The sequence below is a fragment of the Aquila chrysaetos genome, chromosome 2 (genome assembly GCF_900496995.4).
Source record: "Aquila chrysaetos chrysaetos chromosome 2, bAquChr1.4, whole genome shotgun sequence".
Lineage (NCBI taxonomy): Eukaryota > Metazoa > Chordata > Aves > Accipitriformes > Accipitridae > Aquila > Aquila chrysaetos.
Window position 1 is genome coordinate 8,034,274 of NC_044005.1, and position 21,301 is coordinate 8,055,574.

General features: G+C 42.9%; 1 protein-coding gene across 7 annotated transcripts in view; it reads left to right on the forward strand.

Annotated features, from left to right (window-relative positions):
* The window catches only part of SYT16 (synaptotagmin 16), a 75,110-nt gene that overhangs the window by 15,016 nt on the left and 38,793 nt on the right, over positions 1-21,301 (forward strand). For 2 of the 7 annotated variants that reach the window (XM_030002135.1, XM_030002175.1), the window contains exons 2-3: positions 10,852-10,898; positions 11,149-11,775. The exons of 1 other annotated variant lie outside the window; for it this stretch is intronic. In XM_030002135.1, coding sequence (XP_029857995.1) covers positions 11,220-11,775 — 556 coding nt within the window. In that variant the 5' untranslated portion in view covers positions 10,852-10,898; positions 11,149-11,219. 4 more of the 7 variants (XM_030002142.1, XM_030002161.1, XM_030002150.1 and 1 more) reach the window with 4 other exon arrangements.

A 21,301-nucleotide genomic window follows, 5' to 3' on the forward strand; every position in this document is an offset into this window, starting at 1 on the left:
ATAGACTATAGTAACCTCCAGAACTTGATCAAATGAATATGCAATTGCTACCATGCTCCCATTATGTTTGTTGTCTGGAGTAATCTCTTGAAAAATGTAGGGCAACACTGGGGAAGAATCACACTCCCCACTCTGTCTCTTGTGGGAATGTTTTGTTAATCCAGTGAAGAGCAAAATGTGAGCAATTCTGAGTAATGACACTGCCTTTCTGCTCACGAAGGATATGCCTGTCCTGGTTTTGTTGTAGTAGCTATTACACGCTCTTTCATGCGTTTGTTCTTGTCTGGAAACATTATGTCTTGGGTAAACCCATGAGTCCTGGAGTCAAAATAATGGGGAATTTTACTGTGTTACAAAAATAACATTGTAATGTTTCTCAGCCATCAAAAATGCATCCGTTCTGGTAACGGTGGTTACTAAGAATTTGGTAATTTCATCATACATTTGTTTTTAAATTTGCATGTCATAAGTATATAATCATTGAAATAATCAGCCAAGAAGAGGCCTTAGAAGCCTCCCAATTAAAAGGTCTGCCTCGCAGTGGTTCAGTTATAAAGCTAATTGTAGAAGGGCACAATCACGAAGCGTGGAGACCCTGGGATTTTTTTTGTTGTACGTTTTGCCTTGTACACTGACTTTAGCATAGCTGTTGCAAAGGGCGTGATCCGGTCATACCTTAAGAGTCCAGGATTTATGGACAGTTGAAGGCTTGGATGCTTCATGTGATAGGAAGTCAGTGGGACTGACTGCTTCTTGCTAAATGCATAAATGAGCCAGGGACAGGCACCAAAAAGTTAAAAGTACTAATGGTACTTGAAATTATTCCCATCCACCCCCCTCACCACTGAAGTTCCCAACTTCAATGTTTCTAAATAAAGACATGGGTTTTTTTTAATAAGTTTCCTTCATCGATATTATTTTTAAGTCTTTCTTCCCTTCTCTTTGCTTCCCATCAAGTGGTGTAAAAATGTGGCTTTTATTTCGGTTTTTAAGATGACACATCTCCCAGGAGTGTGTGGGTGTTGACATTCTATGGAGCTGTCACAGGCTATCATGTAAACATGTATTTGCAATGCTTTTTAAAATATGAATTATTAATAAACAGGGTGGCTTGCTTTTTTTGTGTTTTGTTCCTTCCAAATTTTGAAGGACAAAAAATTGCTTCCCAGCTGACACACTCGATGGCAATGTTCATTTCATACTAAATCTTATGTGTCTGCGTAATAAACCTTTGAAAACATGGGTTTATAATGGAAACACTAATTCAACTTTAACTACAGCTGTGCCGTACAAGCAAAATACCACACACATTAATGAGGTGCTAAATCTGATACGGCGGAGGAATGTGTTGTAATCATTAATTACAATGGAAGCTTAAAGTTGGAGCCTGCTTTTTCCGTTCAAACAAAATCAGCTTGGCGAGTTGGAGCTAAGAGCTATTTAAAAATATCGTCTCTATATTTAGTTTAAATTTCACCATAGCGTTTTGATACTTGTAAGGCCAATATGGAATATGCCTGTAGGAAATGCTAATGCTTTCAAAGGACAGCAGCATGAGAGAATAGATTAAACCCTGGGCTGACATAGCATGTCATATGGCAAATGTAGAAACCTGGAGCCTGAGCTTGGGCTGGGAAGCCAGGAAAGGCTGTTTCTAGCATGGGAGTTGCCTGGTGAGGGAGCTTTCCCAAGAGGAGTGTTGACAAGCAAGACTTTGTTTCAAATTCAGAATCTGACTTTGCTGGGTAGAAAGGAGCAGGATAGGAGTGCTTGTAACATGTATCTTATTGGTTATGATTCACTTTTTCTCTTCTCAACTTCTTCTGGTGAGCTGTGTTTGTTACAAGGAGATCCTGATTCTAAAGACTCTGCTGTTCTTTAACATGTAACCCACTAATGATTGTTCTTCCCAGTTCTAAGCTCTCAAATTGGGGAAATCTTTTTGCTTCTCCATATCTGGAATTAAGAGTGGTTAGAACATATCTGTCTGCTATGACTATCAGGTTTATAACTGTCTAAATAAGAGAGAAGGCATTGTGCATTTTGATCCCTCTGGCATGACTATAACATCTACTATAGCATAAATCCCAATTTGCAACAGCATAGGTAAATGAAGGCTGTAGCCTGAGAAGGTGTGTGTAGGTTCAGTGCATGAGATGTTTCTCTTGTCTTTGGATCTAGTTGAGTTTTGAGTTATCTACTGATAAAAAAGAGAGTTGGTATAGAAACATAAGCAAAGCTGTCTACTTTGCAGGTGCACAGGCTGACATTCAGAACATGTACTGTAAAGTGTCAAAGTCTCTTTTTTGTTGTTTTTGCTTTTCTATAGAGAGCCTTCCCTCGGAACGAGGCAAGTGACAGAATGAAATAGGCGTTTCCATCATCATGGCTTTAGGATACATCTGGCTGGTTTGTTCCTAATTTAATTTTAATTACACAGTTTGTGTCCTTATGAAAGGAACAAGGTAAGGGAAAGATCTTTGTGGAAATGAAGAATTAATTGAAAACCTTTCAGGAGACTCCAGGACAAAGTCTCTTAATTACTGGGACACAATGGATAACGTTTTTGTTACGTGAGGCTTTTGTGGATCCTATTCTTGACTGCTTCATTGACCTTAGTGAATGAGCCCATCTCTTGAGCAAGGATGTGCTGCTCTGATTGCCTCTCACTCAGCTGCAGGAGTCCATTCACAGGGGGGACTGGAGCTTATCTAGACACAGCCAGCCTGTATTTAGGATGGACTTGGCACTGCAAGGGAGAGCTCAGAGCAGGCTGCAAAGCTCGACAGAGAAGCTGGTAAAAACATAACCAATAGGAGGGTGGCACAGAATTAACTTCACGCATATCAAGTTTGTTTGCCTATGCCCAAGCATGTGCAGAAGGAAGTGGTGGCGGCATGAAGTAGTCCTGAGCTGACTGGAGTGAAGTAGAGCCTTGATGTAGGTCATGTGCAGAATTCCTTAGCAGGGGAAGGATTAAACACCACACCTTTGGCCTTAATGGAGTCAGCTGGAGTGGTTCCTCACAGCATTGGTGATCTTTCAGGTGGTGGGGGAGTGTGTGGGGGAGTGAAATTTCCCCTTGGAGCATCCCCACACACAGGGAAGAAGGACTTTCCCTCGAACAAAGGCCTGACAGAGGTCAGTGGAGTCTCATGTGAGACCTTTTGATGCTGTGATGGTTTGGTGTCCCTTCCAGTAGTGTGAATTTCAGGACCAAAAGGTGGTGATGGTCTTCTAACGTATGGTGTTTATAGTGTTGCTGAGCCCTTTGCTTCAAAAGTTCATGGGTGAAATGAACTTCACAGAAACATGTGACAGTGCTGGGCAAACCCTTGTGTAAAGAGCTGTATCTAATCATGTGCTTCAGTGCTGTGACTTGAAAAAGAAAAGGGCCCTCTTTGTTCTATACTGTAATCTTTTTATAATGATGTGACCTGAGACTGGGAAAGAAATTGTAGTTTCCTGACTGTGCTTTATACATCACATGTCGTGATGTTAAGGATGTACTCCTGATATGTGAAATCAGCTTAAACATCATGAGGTTTGAAGAAACATTTTTTTCCATTTTTCCGTTCTGTTTTGTCAGCCTTGAGAGTGCTTTCAGTTCATGTTCTCAAGCTGTTCTGCACAGCCAATGCTCTAGCCTCTGGGGCTAGCAGCACACTTAAAATAAATAAACAGAGATGCAGTTCTTCTATAAATCACTCATCTCCTGTAGCTGAGGCTTTAAGGAAAGCATCAACACCTACAACACTCAACAAAGGCAGGAATGTTAGCAGTGCTGCCTGGATGTCAACCTTGCTTTATCAGTGCAGCCCTGGGCCCAGCCAGGCACTGGGGACCCGTCATGTGCAGCGTGTGGGACCGTCATATGCTAGCAGAGGCTTAGCATCATGTTTAGAAACAAGTAATGTGGGTGAGTGTGACAGTACCAGTCTGGTGTGCGCAATAGACTGGCTTCCTCCCACAGTGTGGTAAGTCCTGGAAAGCCCAGGAATGTCCTTCTCCAAAGAAATACAATTGTGCTTGGTCTTTGTAACCCCGATGCTGAGTAACCAGTAGCTCCGTCATCCTCGGTAAGGCGCAGATTGAAAATGAGTCTGGGGTTATTCATGTCATGTAGTTAAGGTATGTAGCATCAGCCAGGGTGTTAGGTTCCTTGACCAGCCAGTGGCAGGAGGAAGAGAAGCTCTGGAAAGGGAAGTTTCTCAGTGCCCACCTGAAGCCGCTCTTCTACATTGCTTTTTCTCTCAATTGCTTCTATAGAGGCTCATAGGAAGAGTGGCTGGGCATGGGACAGCGTGACTGTTGCCACTGATGCCTGCCCTTGACATTAGAGAGCCTGGTTTGTAATAAGGCTGAATTTAATGAAGGATAAGACTAGCTGAGGGAGCAGTTCCTAAGTTGGTAGGGACAACTGTCTGCTCGGATCTATGGTTCTGAATTCTTTTAAATCATTTGAAACTAGGTCTGGTTTTCCCAGTGACCCCTCAGCCTCCTAGCATGTCCAGCTGGACTGGTGGTTGACTTAGCAGAAGTGAAAGGAGATGGGAGGTATGGACTTAGCCATGTGCAGACACAAAGATGGATAGCTAGGAATGGGTAATCATCTGCTGCATTTGCCACTTAGGGCTGTGGTTCCCAAACAGCACTGTCTGCACTGCTCAATGGTGGTCCATACAGAGCAATTTCCATAGGCTCTGTAACGATGGAGTGTGTGTGGGGGAAGAAAGAGTAACAGTAACTGGGTGACTCCTCAAAATGTTTTTCTAAAATATCTTCATTGTGTTAAACAGCTAGACATACTCTCCCACTGCTAATTTCCATGCAAGTAATTGCTCTGATTGACCCTGGCTTGTTCAGTTGCTGCAGACTGGGTAGCACGATTGCAGGCGGGGTGGAGACTGGGTCTATTGGGTCTGCTCTATGCAACAGCTTGACAGCACAGGTGGGTGGGTTCGGCTGATGGTGTAAACTGGTGTTTCTCCAGCCTTTTGAACTTGTGATTTCCTTTTGGCTCTTCTGTCTTCAGGCAAGCCGACGAACAACAGCAGCTCAATTACAGAATGTGCTGTAATTTCTGACTGCAGTTTTCTTCTTTCATTCCCCTAATCCAGTAATTACAGATGTTTCTCACTCCTTTACCTTGAAAGAGCACAGTTGCCACTACTAACACCACTTTTCTAATACTCCAATGATCTGTGACTTTCTTAATGCCCTTTCTGTAACCCTCAGTTTGAGAAGTATAAATAATTAAAGTTATTCATTGCTCTTTTTTGTACTACCACTTGGCACAGAACTGTTACTTTTTTGTGCCTATGGTGACAAGAAGCAGCTCTTTAAATGCAAAGGACCTTATTTTGATTTGGAGGATGTGACTGGCTTCAGTGGAGTGACTCTGGACTTAACACCAGTGCCGAGGCAGAATCTGGCTCTCCAGTATATCCAGGGCAAATATTACGGTCAGGGTAGGTGTTTCCATTTTCTCCCTCCTGAAAATTCCCTCAAGTTTTGTATTAATATGTTGGTGGCAATAGTATCTATCTGTGCAGTCACAGATTCCCTGTTTCGTGAGCGCACTGGACTTAAATGAAATGAACACACTTCTGGGTTCAGGAGGTCTTACGGTCTAATCAAAACCAAAAGGTGTGAAGTGGTCAGGGTAGGAAATCGCCATCAGCTCCTCAGCCCCATTGCTGGTGGAGCTTCTGAGCATAACATTTGGATGCTGGTTTTCCACGAGCATTTTTTTGCCTGAATTTATCACCATATACTCTATATGGTGGAGAGACCTGGTTTTTTTGAAAAAGGCTCCACGGTTTTGAACAATTAATGTCACATTTGCATAATTCCTTTTTTCTTCTATCCCTTTCCTCTTCTCCCCATCCCACTGAAACTGTGAGGATCAGTAATTGTTGCCGTTATTTTTGACAAAAGGAGAGCATGCAACAAAGGAACGGGAAGAAAGGAGGAGACACCATGGGGCTAAATATCCCGATCAAAACCACTTCTGTCATTTGGGTATCGATTTTTACAACTAATTTGGCACAGCATCAGTAGTAGCAAGCTGCCTGCAAAGACATGAGATGACTTGGGAGTGAGGAATAAGTCTGCAGGCTTCCTCTGCGTAGGATAAACCCCATGCAGCAGGGTGCATTGCTGTCTGTCTGATCTCATCTTTGTTTTCACTTCACCCTTTTGGGGCTTGGAGGACCAAGGAGTTGCAGCAGTGGGTTTATTGGCTTGTTGATTTCTAACCCATGAATGTTTCCAATGAGATGTGTGTAATTTATTGGCATAAACCATTAGATCTTCCTTGAATGCCCTGGAGTTTCTGAATCACTAGCTGAAAACTGTTATTACAGAGCACATAATCACTTGGAAAGTGCCTCTGTCTTCTCTCTTTTTGCGTTAAATTCAGCTACATAAATAGCATTTTTATAGCACGTAGGCCAAAAAGGTACCGAGATGTTCTGTATTTCTGTTTTGTTTTACCTTAGGGAAACTTGGTCAGCAGTGACGCTTACAGTTGATGTGAACCTTGGGCACTGTCTGTGAACTTTCCTCATAACACTTCTGCAAGAGGCTCCAATCAACTGAACGGCTTCAAGTGCACAGGCTGGTTTTGGCACTGTGACAATTTTAACTGGAAATACAGTTTCATCGTAGCAATGTTTGGTTATCCTTCACTGCAAGGATGGAAGGGCTTTGCTAACATCTTGTTAAACATGATTCTGGCAGCTACAGGAGGAGCAAAGAGTCCAGATTTTTCCCATAACTAGGATAGAGGATTTCTTGGCCCAGTGTGGCTGCTGCCTGCCTTCAGCCGAGTACATTTCTAATCTCCCCTCTGCTATTTTACATGTGTGCTAACTGGGCTCCAGTCTAAAAGGAGGATCAGGCTCATTATAGTTTTCAGTAGCTTAAAAAGAGTTATTGAATCGTCTTACCCCTCCAAGCCTTCCTTACTTCCTCCTTTCATGAACAGCAGAATGGCCTTGCCTTTTGCACAGACCCTTGAGGTTCTGGGCATCAGCTTCGATTCACACCTTGTTTTAGGTCTTCCCTCCTAAGCTTGGAGCAAGGCTTCATGGTGGATCTGTAACACTGCTTTTCCTAGGTGTCCTCACAAATAAAGCTCCTGTCCATGGATATGATCTGTGGTATGCCAGCTGGGCATGAGGGGCTGATGGTCTCTGTGTGAGAACAGGCAATAAAGGTAAATCATTATCAGTGTCTTAATTAAAATTTCTGAGAAGTGGGGAAGGCAGGAATCGTTCCTCTGAGTACATGTAGAGTGGCTGTCTAAACCAGTGACCCAGCACAGTGCTCAAGAGTTTCAGTTGTGGACGGATGGATTCAGCAACTTGCCCAAATGGCTAAAAAAGCTTCTTGGTAGTGGCAAAAGAAGTGTATCCTTCTAACACAGTGATGTGACAAAGATGTCTTCTCATCTTTGGAAGCTGGAAGCTGATTTCCTCTTGTGTCTCTACATGGGACAGTATACTTCCAGGCAGAGAGGTGAGGCTGTGGATTTCTTTCTTGTCTAGTGTTTCAGAAATAAGCACTCACTTGAAAATTGTTCCGTTATTAAATGCTGGGACACTATTTTCAACCTGTGGTCTACAAGCCTCCCTGCAAGGGAGGAGTTTGGTAGAAAACTTGCAAGGGCCACACAAAAAGTGACTGAAGAAAAGGAAATTTGTGCCTATGTTCTACAACAGCTTGAATAAGGGAAATTGTTGTAAGAAACACATGTCTGATGGCAATTTTTTAGGAGCCTGCATATCAAGAAGATTGTAATATTAGCAAAGTGTCTTTCAATCTTCTGCATTGTGGTAGTGTTTGAAATTCTGCTAATAGACTTCTTTATTTAGCCATACAGTAATTGCACCTCTCAATGGGAATGCTACTCAGGAATAATGATCCTATCAAGACAAGGGAATATAGATTGTAGTAAAGGTTATGATGGTTTGTGTGAGAGGCTTAACATTGATCCTTTCAGCTATCTGATTTTCCAAGAGGGAAAAAAAACCCCAAAACATCTTTAAGTTAAGCAGGCGATTCAGTGTGAAAATTCTTGTGGTTAGTTTTAGAAGATGGAACTTGAAGTGAATTTGCTAAACTGTTTTTTTTCTCTCTCTTTTTTGATGAATGCTTTTAAAAAGAAATGGATTTTTCTTTCCCACACATTTTAAATGCCCTTCTCAGTTCTTTTTTTTTTTTCTTTCCTAATGCAAATCAAAATTGTTAGAGAATTCAAAAGTAAAAATCCATTATGTTGAAAAGGCCATGTTGTGAAATATATCATAAACACCCTGTTAGAGCAGTGCCTGCTAATTAAGGTAGAGAGCTCCTGGGAAACAGCAAGCCTATAACAGACTCAGCCCCCTTTGATCCTTTGTTGAGTTTGTAAAAACATTGCCCGCCTAAACTTGTCTGCAGCTTGTTACACATTTTATCAATCTGCTGCAAGACCAAAAATACGCAATTTATAATTCAGTTGACCTCTAGTTGTTCAGCGCATCACTGACTGTGGAGTCTTCAGTAAGAGGGAGAGGATGGGAGGAAAAGCCAAGCAAAGGCTAAACAGAGTCAGGCACCCTGGAAATTGCGTTGCTTTTGCCTGTAGGGATTATGTAGGCCCTGGATTGCAAGTCATACAGGTGTGTTGCAGGTGTTACTGCAAAGCGGTTCAGATATTTTGGGTGAAATACACTTCAGTGTCTATGCATTGTCTGTAAACTGAAATCAAGCCATTCGTTGGGGTTCTCCGGCTTTAATCCACACAAATTTTCAGGTCTTGGGTAGGAATTGTGGATGTGTATATACGTGTGTCTATGTGTCATGTTTCCCCCCAGCCTACTTATAGCAAGATGATCGGGGCAACTACTTGGTACATGAAAGATGCATGTTCAAGTCTTATCTGCCTCTTCGGATGACTGGGTGACCACATCCAAGCCCTGCAGGTCACTGTAGATCACTGCTTTAATTCCATGACTAAAGTAAAATCTCTCCTTGAAAAACCTCCTCTGTCTTTATGGTTGTGATACCAACCTCCCTAATGCGGAGTGTCTTGTGCAGGACCGTGATGTTTGCCTGAGCCGTGGTGCAATCAGCCACAGCATCTGGGAGAAGTGGGATGGCTCTGTTGGACCAATTGAGTGTTCGCTCTGAGATCTAATAACAAGAGAATCTAATTATTCCCTATGCAAATATCACAAGTCTATGTTCTGTTGATTTTTAGAACAGATCAGTGCTTCATTTTAGGACCCATATGTTTTATCTGCGTTGGTTAGCTGTCACTCCTGGATGCCTGCATCCCTCCAAGGGCTACTGCTGTCATGTATCTTGCTGTTGAGATGGAGGCAGGGCGTTATGAAGTTCTCCTTTCATCAGAAATCAGAGATTCATTGGCTGTTGCCTGTAAATAAAAGACAGGTTAAAAATGTATCCAGTACTTACCCAACCTAATTCATCTCCTTCCACGCCTGGGAGAATCTTGCTGTTTACAAGTACCATCTCCTCCCAGTGACTTTTCTGGTGCTGTGACTTACCAGTAGCAAGTCTGCATTATGCTGAAAATGTGTTGTTTGGAGTGTGTAATCACTTTAGGTCTATGAGAAAATAAGTTGCACAAAGCAGTCAATGAAGGGAACAACTCACCTGAGAGATTACACCATGACATTGTCTCTTCTTTGCCAAAGATTTAACGTGTGGCAGGGAATGTTACCTGGGTCCCAGCAGCTGAGCCAGAGGCCAGTGGTTGACAGGTGGGATACTGGAACAGTGTGTGCCCTGAGACTGGAGAGTTGGTAACACCCATCAACTTTTAAAATGGCTTTAGTAACCTACATTCATTTACTGCCCTTGTTAGGATTGTAATTCTTAGTAGATACTGAAGCTGATAATAAACTTGTTGGAAGTGTGTGCAGTGTAAGTGAACATCAGTGAACAAAATTATTTGGCACGCATGTTTCAAAAGGTAAAGACCTCTTAAGTCATTGATCTCATCTGTAAAAAAGCTGCTCACCAAGCAAGGTGGGATCTCCTTAGTCTGTGCTCCATTTAAAAATCCAGAACACTGGGTTTCCCACTACATATCTCTGGAGACCATTTCACAAGGTAATTCACATTGCTGCTGACCTTATTTTCTTGCTGCTTATACTGTATTTACCCTTTTATAGGTTGATTGCTCCTAGACCTCTAAATTCAGCAAGACACTGGTATTAATTTTTGAAGCTTCTTTTTGCTTCTTTTTAGTTGTCTTTTAGCCTAAAATCTGCAACTATTTAATTCTTTCTTTCTAAACCCTTCATCCTATTTGTAGGTTTCTCCTTCTTCTTAGAGTTCCTAAAAGAATATCTGTCTTGTGATAATGTGGGAAGATGTGTATCAGGCAAAAAGGCACCTTAACTTTCTACAAGTTATGTTTTTATTTAGGGTTTAGATGAGTTTTGAGAACACATATCATATCGACATGATACCAATGCTTTTGTTAACTTGCTTCTGTTCCCATCATTTCATACCTACAATATTCCACCTCCTGTGGTGTTTTTTTTTCTTTCTGTGAAGGCCAAAAGAACTCTGGGTTGTGTTACTCTGTGGGCAGAGGGGGCTTCTTCAGAGCCTTTCTGGAGCAAAGCATTTGAGATAGTTGTCTGTCATGGGCTGGTTCTGTACGCTTTAGGCCTGTCACTTCAATCAATCAAAACATAATTCTCCCCACATTCTCCACTCTTCAATTTTTCTATCTGGACATGCTAATGCTAAGGATGTGGTGGAAGTCGGGGCCAGGAGATTATTTGAGATTTTTGACTGCAGGTTGTTTTGTACTTTTTTTACCAGGTCTGTTGACAGACAGCTGTAACCAGAATGTGTGCGCTTCAGAAAAGGTATTTCTGTTCTGATGTTCTATGTTTTTATTTTTATATAAGGTTTAGCAATTGAATGAAAGCTTTCCAGATCTCTGCAGGAATATGTGTAATTTGTCCATCATTTCTGGATTTCTAGTGGTATTCTCCATGGGTAGAAGTGCTTTTTCCATTTCTCCTCTCAGTTCTAGACATCTTACGTAGATAGTGTGTCGACAGGTGTTGATGGACAAGCAATTTACAGTAATCTCTTATGATGCTTATTCTGTAGCTCCCTGAATTGTAAGTGACATGCTGGCAAAGCTGAACAACTGATCACCAGATACTGGCATAGTGTTAAACATGGCTTCTGAGGCTGCTCAGAATTTCCTTCAGCCACTGTCTTCTTGGATGTCTCAAATATACGAAGCTATCCAACAAGCAGGAGACTCTATATCTGCTTCACTGCTGAATTTGAGTGGAGCGGGTCGTAAGTCAGAAGAAGAGAGGAACCAGGACTTGGAGAATAATGGAGGAGTTTATGAGGATTATTCTGAGGAATCAGATGATGAACAACACCTGGACCTCTGGGATGAGGAATACTTACATCCTAGAGAAGATGTTCACATTGGGGGTCCTGATCTTGCTTCACAAGACCTCCCTCATGGCTCTGACATGGGTCAGCAGAGGCAAAAACAGGTTAAAAATATCAGAGGCTTACCAGAGCAGTGTGTTGAAAGCACCAGGTCTTTGACAGCCAATGGATCCTACTGGACAAATGAAGATCTCCAGCCACTTGATCGGCTTCCTCCCATCGCTGAGGAAGAAGGTGAGCCCTCCATGAGGATGGGAGGTCATCAGCACAACCTCAGCTTGGGTGGCTCCTTAAAAAGTAACAATGGCAAGGCAAGTTTTGCAGGTAAGCAGCTAGCACGCACCCTGACAGTATTATCCAGACCTCTCTTTTCTGGTATTGATTTGATTTAGTTGCTAATCTGCTCATTATGTTCTGTGTTGTCTTTGTTTCCCACAGCTAAAATAAAACTCCCCAAATCCCAAAGAAAAATCTAACCTTTCCTCTTCTGTTTCCAATATTCCCTCATTCGTGAGACTAATCTCACTAAAATAAGTGGAAATCTCCAGGGTGAAATGCTGTCTATTAGAAGGCAATCAGGCCCTGTTGCTGTAGCAAGGAGTATTTTGCTCCCCCCATGTTTTGTTTCTGGTAGCAGGACCCTTCAAAGGGAGTGTTTAGCCTCAAGCCTTTGCTTTGAGAACCATCTGCCTTTGCGTCATTGCTATTAAAGATATATATAATCTCAAACCTTGTTTCTTTGTGCCAGGAATCTCAAGATGTTACTGTGCCATGTGCTGTGAAATGCTGTACTAAAAAGCCAGCCATATCTCATGATTTTATGGATGAAAGGCTCTCAAATCGCTTTCCTCCCCTCCCACCACTCCCACAAGCTTTTCAAACAAGACTGAAGAGGACAGCAGGCAGGAGATTATGGGAAGGAGAACTGAATTTGATATTTTCAGTTTTAAATAGGCCTAACTATGACTTCTGATCATTAAGTGACATGAACAGCTTTTCAGGCAATTGTGTTCAGGACTGAATTTCAGCCATGTGACTTGTACTCACTAAATATCGCCATAAATGTGGCTGGAAGTTACCTGGGTCACAGAGGACTGATGGAGATCTATGTCCCAACCACAAGCAGGAAAGCTGCAGTCTTGCTGACACCATACTTGGGTCTTGCTGGGTTAAAGCTGCTCTTTACGAACATCCTAGGAAGGGGAATAAGGGAGGAAAGGGGAGGGGGGAGTGGGTCTACAATATGGAGCTTGTGAAGAACTTGAGACTCACTGAGGGTTTTCAGAATTTGGCTTCAAATATCTAAATTCCTTTTTTTGAAGCAGGCAGTAGATGCTCTTGAAAATGTTTGTTTGATAATGACCAAGAGCTTTTCAGCACTCTTGGCTTCTAGGGAAGTCTTACATATTTAGCCTTTTCTGTGCAAACTGCAGAAGATCAGCCTGTTTGTTTTCGTATTTAATAGGAATATCAGACTGAGAGGGTGTAAACCTTGATGGTGTTCTTTAATGAATGTTAAAATTAGCTCTTTTCTTTATTACTATTCCTCACACTGTTATGGCCAGGGAGTAAATAATTAAAAAGAGCTTTCGGTCTAGCTGTTCTGTCTCCCAAACTGGGACTGCTTGTTTCATATTCCAAATGAACGACTGCCAATTCTCAGGTTAAGCACCCCAGGCTGTATCTCTTGGAGCCCAATCTCTAACTTGTACAGATCCCCTATCTTCTGGTACCCCTATACATTGCCTATGCGATACCCTGCCCACAGGGTTTGTTCACAGGCATGAAGTCAATGCTGCAGGGCTGGATTTACTGTGTGTGCTTGGATTATGTGTCCCGTGCGTGCACAGACACCATGAAGCAGGGTATGTAGTGTCCTTCCAGGGAGTGCTGGGGCTATGGATCCTCCTGGACAAGTGCTATGCAGGGCACAAACTTGTCTTCTGCAGAGCCTGTAACCCTAAGAGGGGCTGTTAGAGTGATTCATGGCAAATCCTGGGGCTCCTCAGAGTAGGCTGGGGAGCAGCCATGTACCAAATGCATTATTCTGATGGTGGCCTCCAGATCTTTATCCTGTCTCTGGACTACACCCTTGCTCACAGTGGACGGGAGAAAAGGTGGTGAGGTCTCAGGGAAATGGGGGCCAGGAATGGGCTGCTGTGACTGTCAGAGCAGTTTCTCACCTGCAGTCCTGTCTGCAGGGACATCTGAGAAAGAGGGTCCTTAGGAACGTGTGATGGACCAGATGAATTTTCCTGGTGAGAGACACATAGAGTGACAGTCGGATGTGATGATGTGCAGCTAAGGGAGAGGGTCACTCTGAACCTCTCTCCCAACCGAGAGCAGGTACTTAGCAAGTTGCTAATGGACTCTCTCTTAATATTTATTGGCTTTCCTTCTCCGTAAACTGTCTGGAGCCATTGTGGACTGGAAGGCTGGCCTTACAGAGCTCCCCAGCACCTACACTGCTGCTGCCTCAAGCTCTCTACTTCCACACAAAGCACTTTAGAGGGCATTGCATAGCTTTTTACATCAGAGGGAATGTCACTCCAAATGCTCTCAAATAGTCTTTTATCTTTTAATCTCTGCAATGCACTGCACAAAGGGCCATCCAATAGTCTCAAGACTTTATAGTCATGAAGCTGGCTGTTTGAGAGTTGGAGGGCTGGGAGTTGATGCCTTTTTTTTTCAGAACTATCTATCTAAGTTGTATAATAGGAGAGAAAGTGCTGAACTGTGATTTGAAAATGTCTTCCACAAGATCTTTGATGTGGAAGAACTTGTTTTGCTCTTCTAAGTGACCCTTCACTTCCAAAACACACACATGCTCTTTGTATTTCATTTTTCAACTCTTTATTTCTTTTTTTTTTCCTTTAGATTCATTCTCTAACATCAAGAGTATGAACTCTTCTGATGGTAACCTAGACATGCAGAGAGGCTGTAATACCCTGGCAACTTAAAATTTCAGTCATGGATTAAAATGATCAAGAGAAGATGTTTGAGGTATCCTTATTTCTGTTAGCTTTGTTACCTAACCCTAAGTGACAATGTAAGCGAGCATATGGACTTGCTGACATTCAGCAAAGGCGTTCAGTAGCATCAATATTAGCTTTGAACATTTCTCCTTCCATTTGGCATTTTTTTCTCCATTTCTGCAAAATACATGTTTCCTGTTTACCCTTATATTCTTTTCAGAACATTGCATCTTGACTTTATTTCACTTAATGTACCATATTTCTCTCCACAATAGAATATTTTAAAGCTAAATTGGCACAAAACAGTAGCAATGCTGAATGCTTTTTGTTGCCATGGAAATATTTCTGGGCACTTACTGAAGACCTGGTTGCCAATAGTAATATAACAGAGAAAATAGATATGCTTCATTTAGCAGCACTAGTGATTAAAGAGCCACAGAAACCCGTTACAAGGTCATTCCAATATATAGTTTATTGGGTTTAGGGGGAAGAAAACCGACCAACCCTAGATGAGAATCACTTTGTTTTAAAAAAGGAGCAAAAGAAAATCCAATAGTTGTTCCCCACTCTTAAACTTAGAGCACGCTTCTGAGATGAAATAAAATAAAATTACAGTTAAAAACCATCATTACCCCTTCTCCTTTTTATCAAATATGTTTTTGATCACACTTTTGCCTCCTAGGAAATGTTTCCTAGCTCCCAGAGTAGCTTTTCTGAGGTCCCTAAGCAGCGCGCACATTACTGAAAACCATTTTTAGGCTTAGGGATCTAATAAAGTGTTTGAGCAATGAAATTCTTGGGTTCTTAAGTCAAACGTCTGTTAGATACTGTGAGGCATGCTAATCAGCAGGGTGTAGGTTTGGCTGCCGCCGAGTCCTGGTCTGTACTTGAATGATGCTAGTAAAGTTGTGCCAAGGTTTCAAACAAATGCAGGGAAAAGTTTTTCACTTTGGATGCTTTTGATCTACAGTTTAAAAATGAGGAGGTAGTTGAGCAGGAAGCATTGCAACACCAGGTGTTTGGTTTAAGAGGTTAATGATGGGAAGGCAGACCCTTCTATGCATGCACATCCCTGCCACTGTTTGCAAATTATGTAATTGTAAATTTTGCAAATACAGATGAACTTACTCTTGCAGCTTCCTTGAGACCCTCCTTCATTGTCTAACCTCGGTGTTTCTGATAGAGAAACTGTCTCCCATCACAGAACGGGGAGAGAACAGCCTTTGCATCCCCCCGCGGCTAAGATACCGCTGCTCAGCTGACTGGGGGTGGCTGGCAAGAGTGTGGCTGCCAAATCCATCATTGCACATTTGGCTTAAGAATTGAAAAAAAGCAGTGGAGCAATAAGCCACTTCTAAAAGTAGTGCACTGCAAGCAGAGGGGTAGAGCTGGCCAGTCCATCTGCTTCCCAGCCCGAATCTACAGAGAAAAAAAAGTAGTAACGAAAAAGGTGAAGAGCAGCAATAATTATGCCATGGATGCAATGGCTTTAGCCCACTTCTTCCTCAGGGCCCGTGTCCTTTGCAAACAAAAAGTCAAAGTGACCATTAAGTTAGCAGTTTCAGCAGACACTGCTCTGAAAAAGGCATGGGGACAGACACACCAGCAGAGCTGAGTCTTCTGAATCAGAGCTGAACTATTTTTGCACAGTGAGTTCTGTGATTGAAGAGTCTCCTGAGCTGTCTGGCACTGTGTTCATAATACTAGTGTAATATATAGGTGAGCATTACACTTAAACTGCGTAAAGTCTCGGGAGATTTTTCCCCATCAATTAGACAATCTCAATGCTAGCTAAAGATTGCGTTTCAGTTGCACTAAAATAAATTTTTTGGCCTTGGAATGCAAGGAAGTTTGACGTCCTAATGGGAATCTTGTCTAGATAGCTGGATAGTTATCCTCAATACACGTGTAAGGGGAGGCACGCCTCTGAGGCTCTGGGAGTTTTTAAAATGCACTATTGCATTTACTTACCTTGGCCTCCAGCTTAACAGGGATCATTGATTTTTGCCAGTAATTGCTGTGGTAGAGGAAATTATTCTTTCTGCTGTATATGATCACTCCTGACCTCAGTAAATGACCCTTCATATGGCCAGGAATTCCTAGGCAAGAAGTGAGTTTTCATTAGGTCCTATAAACCCATACAGCAAAACATTTCCTGTAACAAAAAGATGCTACTTGTGTGATAAATAAAACTTCTGCTTGAACCTGAGACTAAAATAGATAGATGGCCAGTTTCCATGTAAAAATCCTAAGTGTTTATGAATTTTATCACCTGTCTGGCTACAGAGCCAGCCAGTGCTCTAGCCCGAATGTAGCCTTATAAAAATCAGTGCCTGTACTCAAAGCAGGACAAATAAAGAGGCTACACTGAATCAATAGCACCACTAGGACTGAGTGAAGGAAAGCAAAGACAGACGGTGGAAAAAAGCCCTTCACAGAAAATACTCCTGGCTGCTTGAGTGGGAGAAAGCACTAACGTGACTGGGGATATGCATCTGGTCTCTGAAGAATGTGGTACGAGTCCACAGCTCTCTGAAATGAAGTGCAGACGTGAGTTTGCATTGAATGTTTTCTCTTTGGGAAATTCAGAACCACTCAGAAAGTGTTTGTGCACAGACTTTTGTCCTTGTGAAGGTGGTACCGTGTTCCTTTTAAAATATAAAGTACTCTTTTGCTGTTCTGTCTTTTCAAAGTTTCAAATGATAAGGGATCTTCATCCGTGATGCCAAAAGTAAGTGGTGATGAGAGTATGCAATAGCCCTGAAAGGAGAGTGGATTGTGGTATGTCAGCTTTACAGCTGGGGGAATGAAGCCAAAGAAAGAGTGGTTCAAAACACAAGCTTTCAAAGGTGCTACCATTGCAGGCTCTGTCTTAGGCCTGTCAACACTGCTGTTAATCCTCATTTGGTGATTTTAGACACAGTATCTTTGTAAGCCCACAGTGGATCAGTGGTTTGGGTTTTCACCAAGTTCCTTGTCTGGTGGGCAGAGCTTCCTTGTGCTTATCTCCCTAGGGGGCATGAGGAAGGATGTTCAGGAGTACTTGTCATCTGCTCTTGCCATCTAGAAGGTTGCATAAGCTGTATGGAGAAGGATGTATTTGAGAGGACGAAATGGATTTTGCCATTCAGCGCATTTACAGAACAAATTGTGTGTGTGAGCGTGTGTGTGTGCATGTATTTTCTGATCCACTTTTGCTAAGTGGCATCCTCTTCCCACTCCCCATATGGCAGTTGCGACTCTGTCTTCCTCTGGGAAGGTTGTTTAGGACTCAAGAGGCTTCATTTACCAATAAACAGCATCTTGGCAGCATCTGGGAAGTGCTGCCTCTCTCCTAGAAACCCTGCCTCCTCACCTTCCATCTCCTACTACAGGCGAGGCAGGTGTGAATGATCTCATTGTGTTGTGGTGGAGGTTGCGTGCAGGCATACTAGCAGCACTCTGCAGAGCTGGAACATAGTATTTCTGTGTGCTGATACAATGATACAAACAGTAGAACTTTTTTTTTGTTGCTGTTGTTGCTGGCTTGGCCTGCTTTGTAGAAGGCTACTTATGCAAACCCATGATGGCAAGCAAATGCTTGCAGAAAGGAATGACCATTAGGACTTTTGGAAGCATGGATAATTCATCTCCATTTCCTCCTAGCCTCTTTGCATTGCTTAACAGCACAAAAACCACTAATGTAAGCTTATATGAGATGGGATCACTCTGCCAAAAGGTGGGCTGGTGTTGGTCCTTACCTCTTGCCAGATAGGGGTATGGGTATGGCTTCCTTGTGCCCAGTTCATTTCTGGCTGTTGTAATGACCTGCTGGAGCAGCCATCATTTTGAGTGGCCTCATAGACTCCTAAAACAGTTTTAGTAACCAAGGGGAAAGCCTGCAATGAAAGAAAAGAGGGAAATTACAGTCATGGAGGAAAAAATGTGCAGTTTTATAGACAGTGAATGGGCTTTGTTGGGCTGTGTAGGTCTTCCAGGTAATGAGGAACATATGGTTGGGCTGTACCTCTGCAGATGCTGTTTGAGTGATTCTTGTTGCAGTTTCCTCAGATTGAGTTAGGGAGGCTTCATCAGTACCTATTTGTAGACCAACATGAATGACTTAGGTTGAATCTTAAACCAGTCCATAGCAAAATCTGTAGAAAATCCCTTCTAATGACCATGAAAATAGCTGATGCTCTCATGGCTTCATCACCCTACCTAAAAGTTCCCTGATGTTCAGACGGGTGCTCCCCTGTCTAGAGAGCTCAGTATCCATGTGAGATGAAGCATCCCTGGAGGGACTCATTGCACTGGGCATGAGTGCTTGCCCATGCAAGCTGGGTACTTGGAGGGATTTCTCTCCTCAGGCTGAGAGAGATTCAAGCCCATACGGTCTAAATGTAGCAGCATAATCTGTGTGGGAGTATTTTCCAGCAAATAGTATAAGAGTGGTAGTGCTGGAGAGAAAGCCCTGAATTTGGATTAATGAGAGCACTGAGGTTTGCTGGAGCTCTGTGTCGCAGGGTCAATTTTAGGGTCTAGGCTTATTGCCGTAAACAATGTAGCTATAAAACCCTTGGGCCTGAGGGTGCAGTTTTACAATTGTCAGTAGCTGATGTAAAACTGCCGCTGAGGTATATTGTCCTTCTCCGATCACACGGTTGTGCTACTTTCCGTGTCTGGCCTCACAAGGATGCTACTGTGTGGTGAACGTGACCAGCTTGTTGCTTCAGCTGAGAGTTACCAGCCCCTTCCCTATTACTTTTGAATCAGGTGAGTTGGCCACATGATTACTAAAACTGAAACAAGGGGAAGAGGGGAAGGGGAAGGGAGAGAGGACAGGATTGTCCCTTTTGGGTGACAGCTTTGGTCCTGAACACATGAGTCTTGTTACACCACATCCTCACCCACTGCTGCTGCTGTAGTCTGTGATTTTCTCAGGAGTGCCATGGAAACGGTGGTGTTACAGCGGTGGTAAAGGGGGGCTGTGGTGAATCAACCCTCTGGTAGCAAACAGAAAGTTTCAATTAGCAAAATCAGTGGGAAAATAAATATCTGCCTTCCTGCAATGCAGTTGTTATCCGTAGCAACCCCAAACAAATATCTTCGTGAGGGAGTTGATTTCCACCCTGTTAATCAGCAAACAAAGACTTGTGGGTGTGAAGCTAATGGTTACAGCATTGGGTGCTATGAATGGTATGTAATTGGCATGCGTACGCTGGGTCTTGCAGTTTGTGAGTGTGGCATAGTAAAACCGCTTTAAAGAGGAGCAAGAGTCAGTGTCGTGGGTTTCCTGAGCATTTCCTTGGCCAGTTTGATTTCTGCTAGGTGGAAGGCCATTTTCTGTAGTGGAGAGAGCTTACAAAGTGGCTCCCTTGCGTTAGAAGGAGAAGTGTGTATCCAAGCCAAGGAAACAAGCTGAAGAGGCAATTGATGGGGAGCCTGAAGGAATTGAACCCACTGTGGTACGAGAGCTACCAGGAAAACTTTCATTAAAATAATGCTTATAAAGTGAATGTTATTTTTTGTTGGAAGGAAAGGACAGTGTTTTCTAACTCATCGGCCATTGGGATCCAGCAGTTTGTTTATTTTCCAAGTCCATGAGCTTTTACAGCCCCACACCCCAGAGCATACACAGGTACGCCTGTGCCCTGCAGTGTCCCCAGTGTAGACACAGCATCTGCCGACAGAAGGTGCTTTTCTGCCTCTGCAGCTGCATGTTTTCTTCAAGCAACCTAACCTGGGCTGGCAAAGGGGTGTAAGCTGACTCACGGATGTAACTGCATCCACACCAGGGGTTTTCCTGGCTTGGCGGTGTTTCCTACAGTGTGTAATCTCTTTTTTCTTCCACTTCTCCACAAATCCTGGGCCTGTGCTAATAAAACCAGTAGCATAAATGAAGCCTGACTCATGCTTACTCCACATGTAAAATGTAAACTAGGTGATTGGGAAAATCAGGGATGATTGTGCTTCTGCTTCTTGGCTGCCATTTCCCTTACCCATGGAAGAACCTTAGGCAGCAAAGTGAGAGTTTGAAGCTGAATCCCATGTTCCTATTTTTAGAATCCAAATTTGGGAGTAGGAAAAAAGCAAGAGGAAAATATGTTGATTTTCATGCTGTTTTCTGTGGGCAGTTCTCTATTTCTCTGCACAGCAGTGTGCAGAATTGGAGTCTATTACTCTGACTGCTGTATTGTTCGGCTATAGAGGTGCTTGATGGTCAGAGCGAAATAATGTCTTGTTTCTGATTACTCTCTTTTTTTGTTTCCTTTTATTTCTTTTTGTTGGAAATGTCCCCTGGTATGAAAGCTGCCAAGCTGTGATTCTCTCTGCCTGCACGGCATACAACCACCCACATGTGTTCGCCTCGGAGAGCTTCCCAGTTGGTTTGGTGATGGTGTGAGGACAGATGAAGAGGTAGAGACTGAGGTGTTGCAAAAGCAGGACACTGTCACTTGACACTCAGAAAAGAGGGTTGGACCTTACCTTTAACACGGGGCACCAAATGGTTCCTTGGTTGGTATACGGACCAGAAAGGGACAAAACCACATAGGTCGGGATGCAGGGAGAATGCCCAGCTGAAGGCTGCCTTCTGTTCGTTAGTGAACGACCAGTTAGTGTTAGTCAGTGGTGCATGGTCACTGTGCACAATCTCTTTGTCTGTAATGGCACATGTAGAAGCATGGGTTTACTGTATCACAGCACATTCTCCATCAATTTTAAATACACTTGAGGGCTGGGTGGATGTTTTGGATTTTGTTTCTGTTTTATAAAAGAAAGTTGTTTGGTGGCAAGATTGTATCTCCAAATAGTTTTGAGCATAAATGAAGCTATGGGGTGCTCTCCTCCTTAGTCAAGCCCGTAAATCAGGTAGTTGTGTTACTTTGTACTTC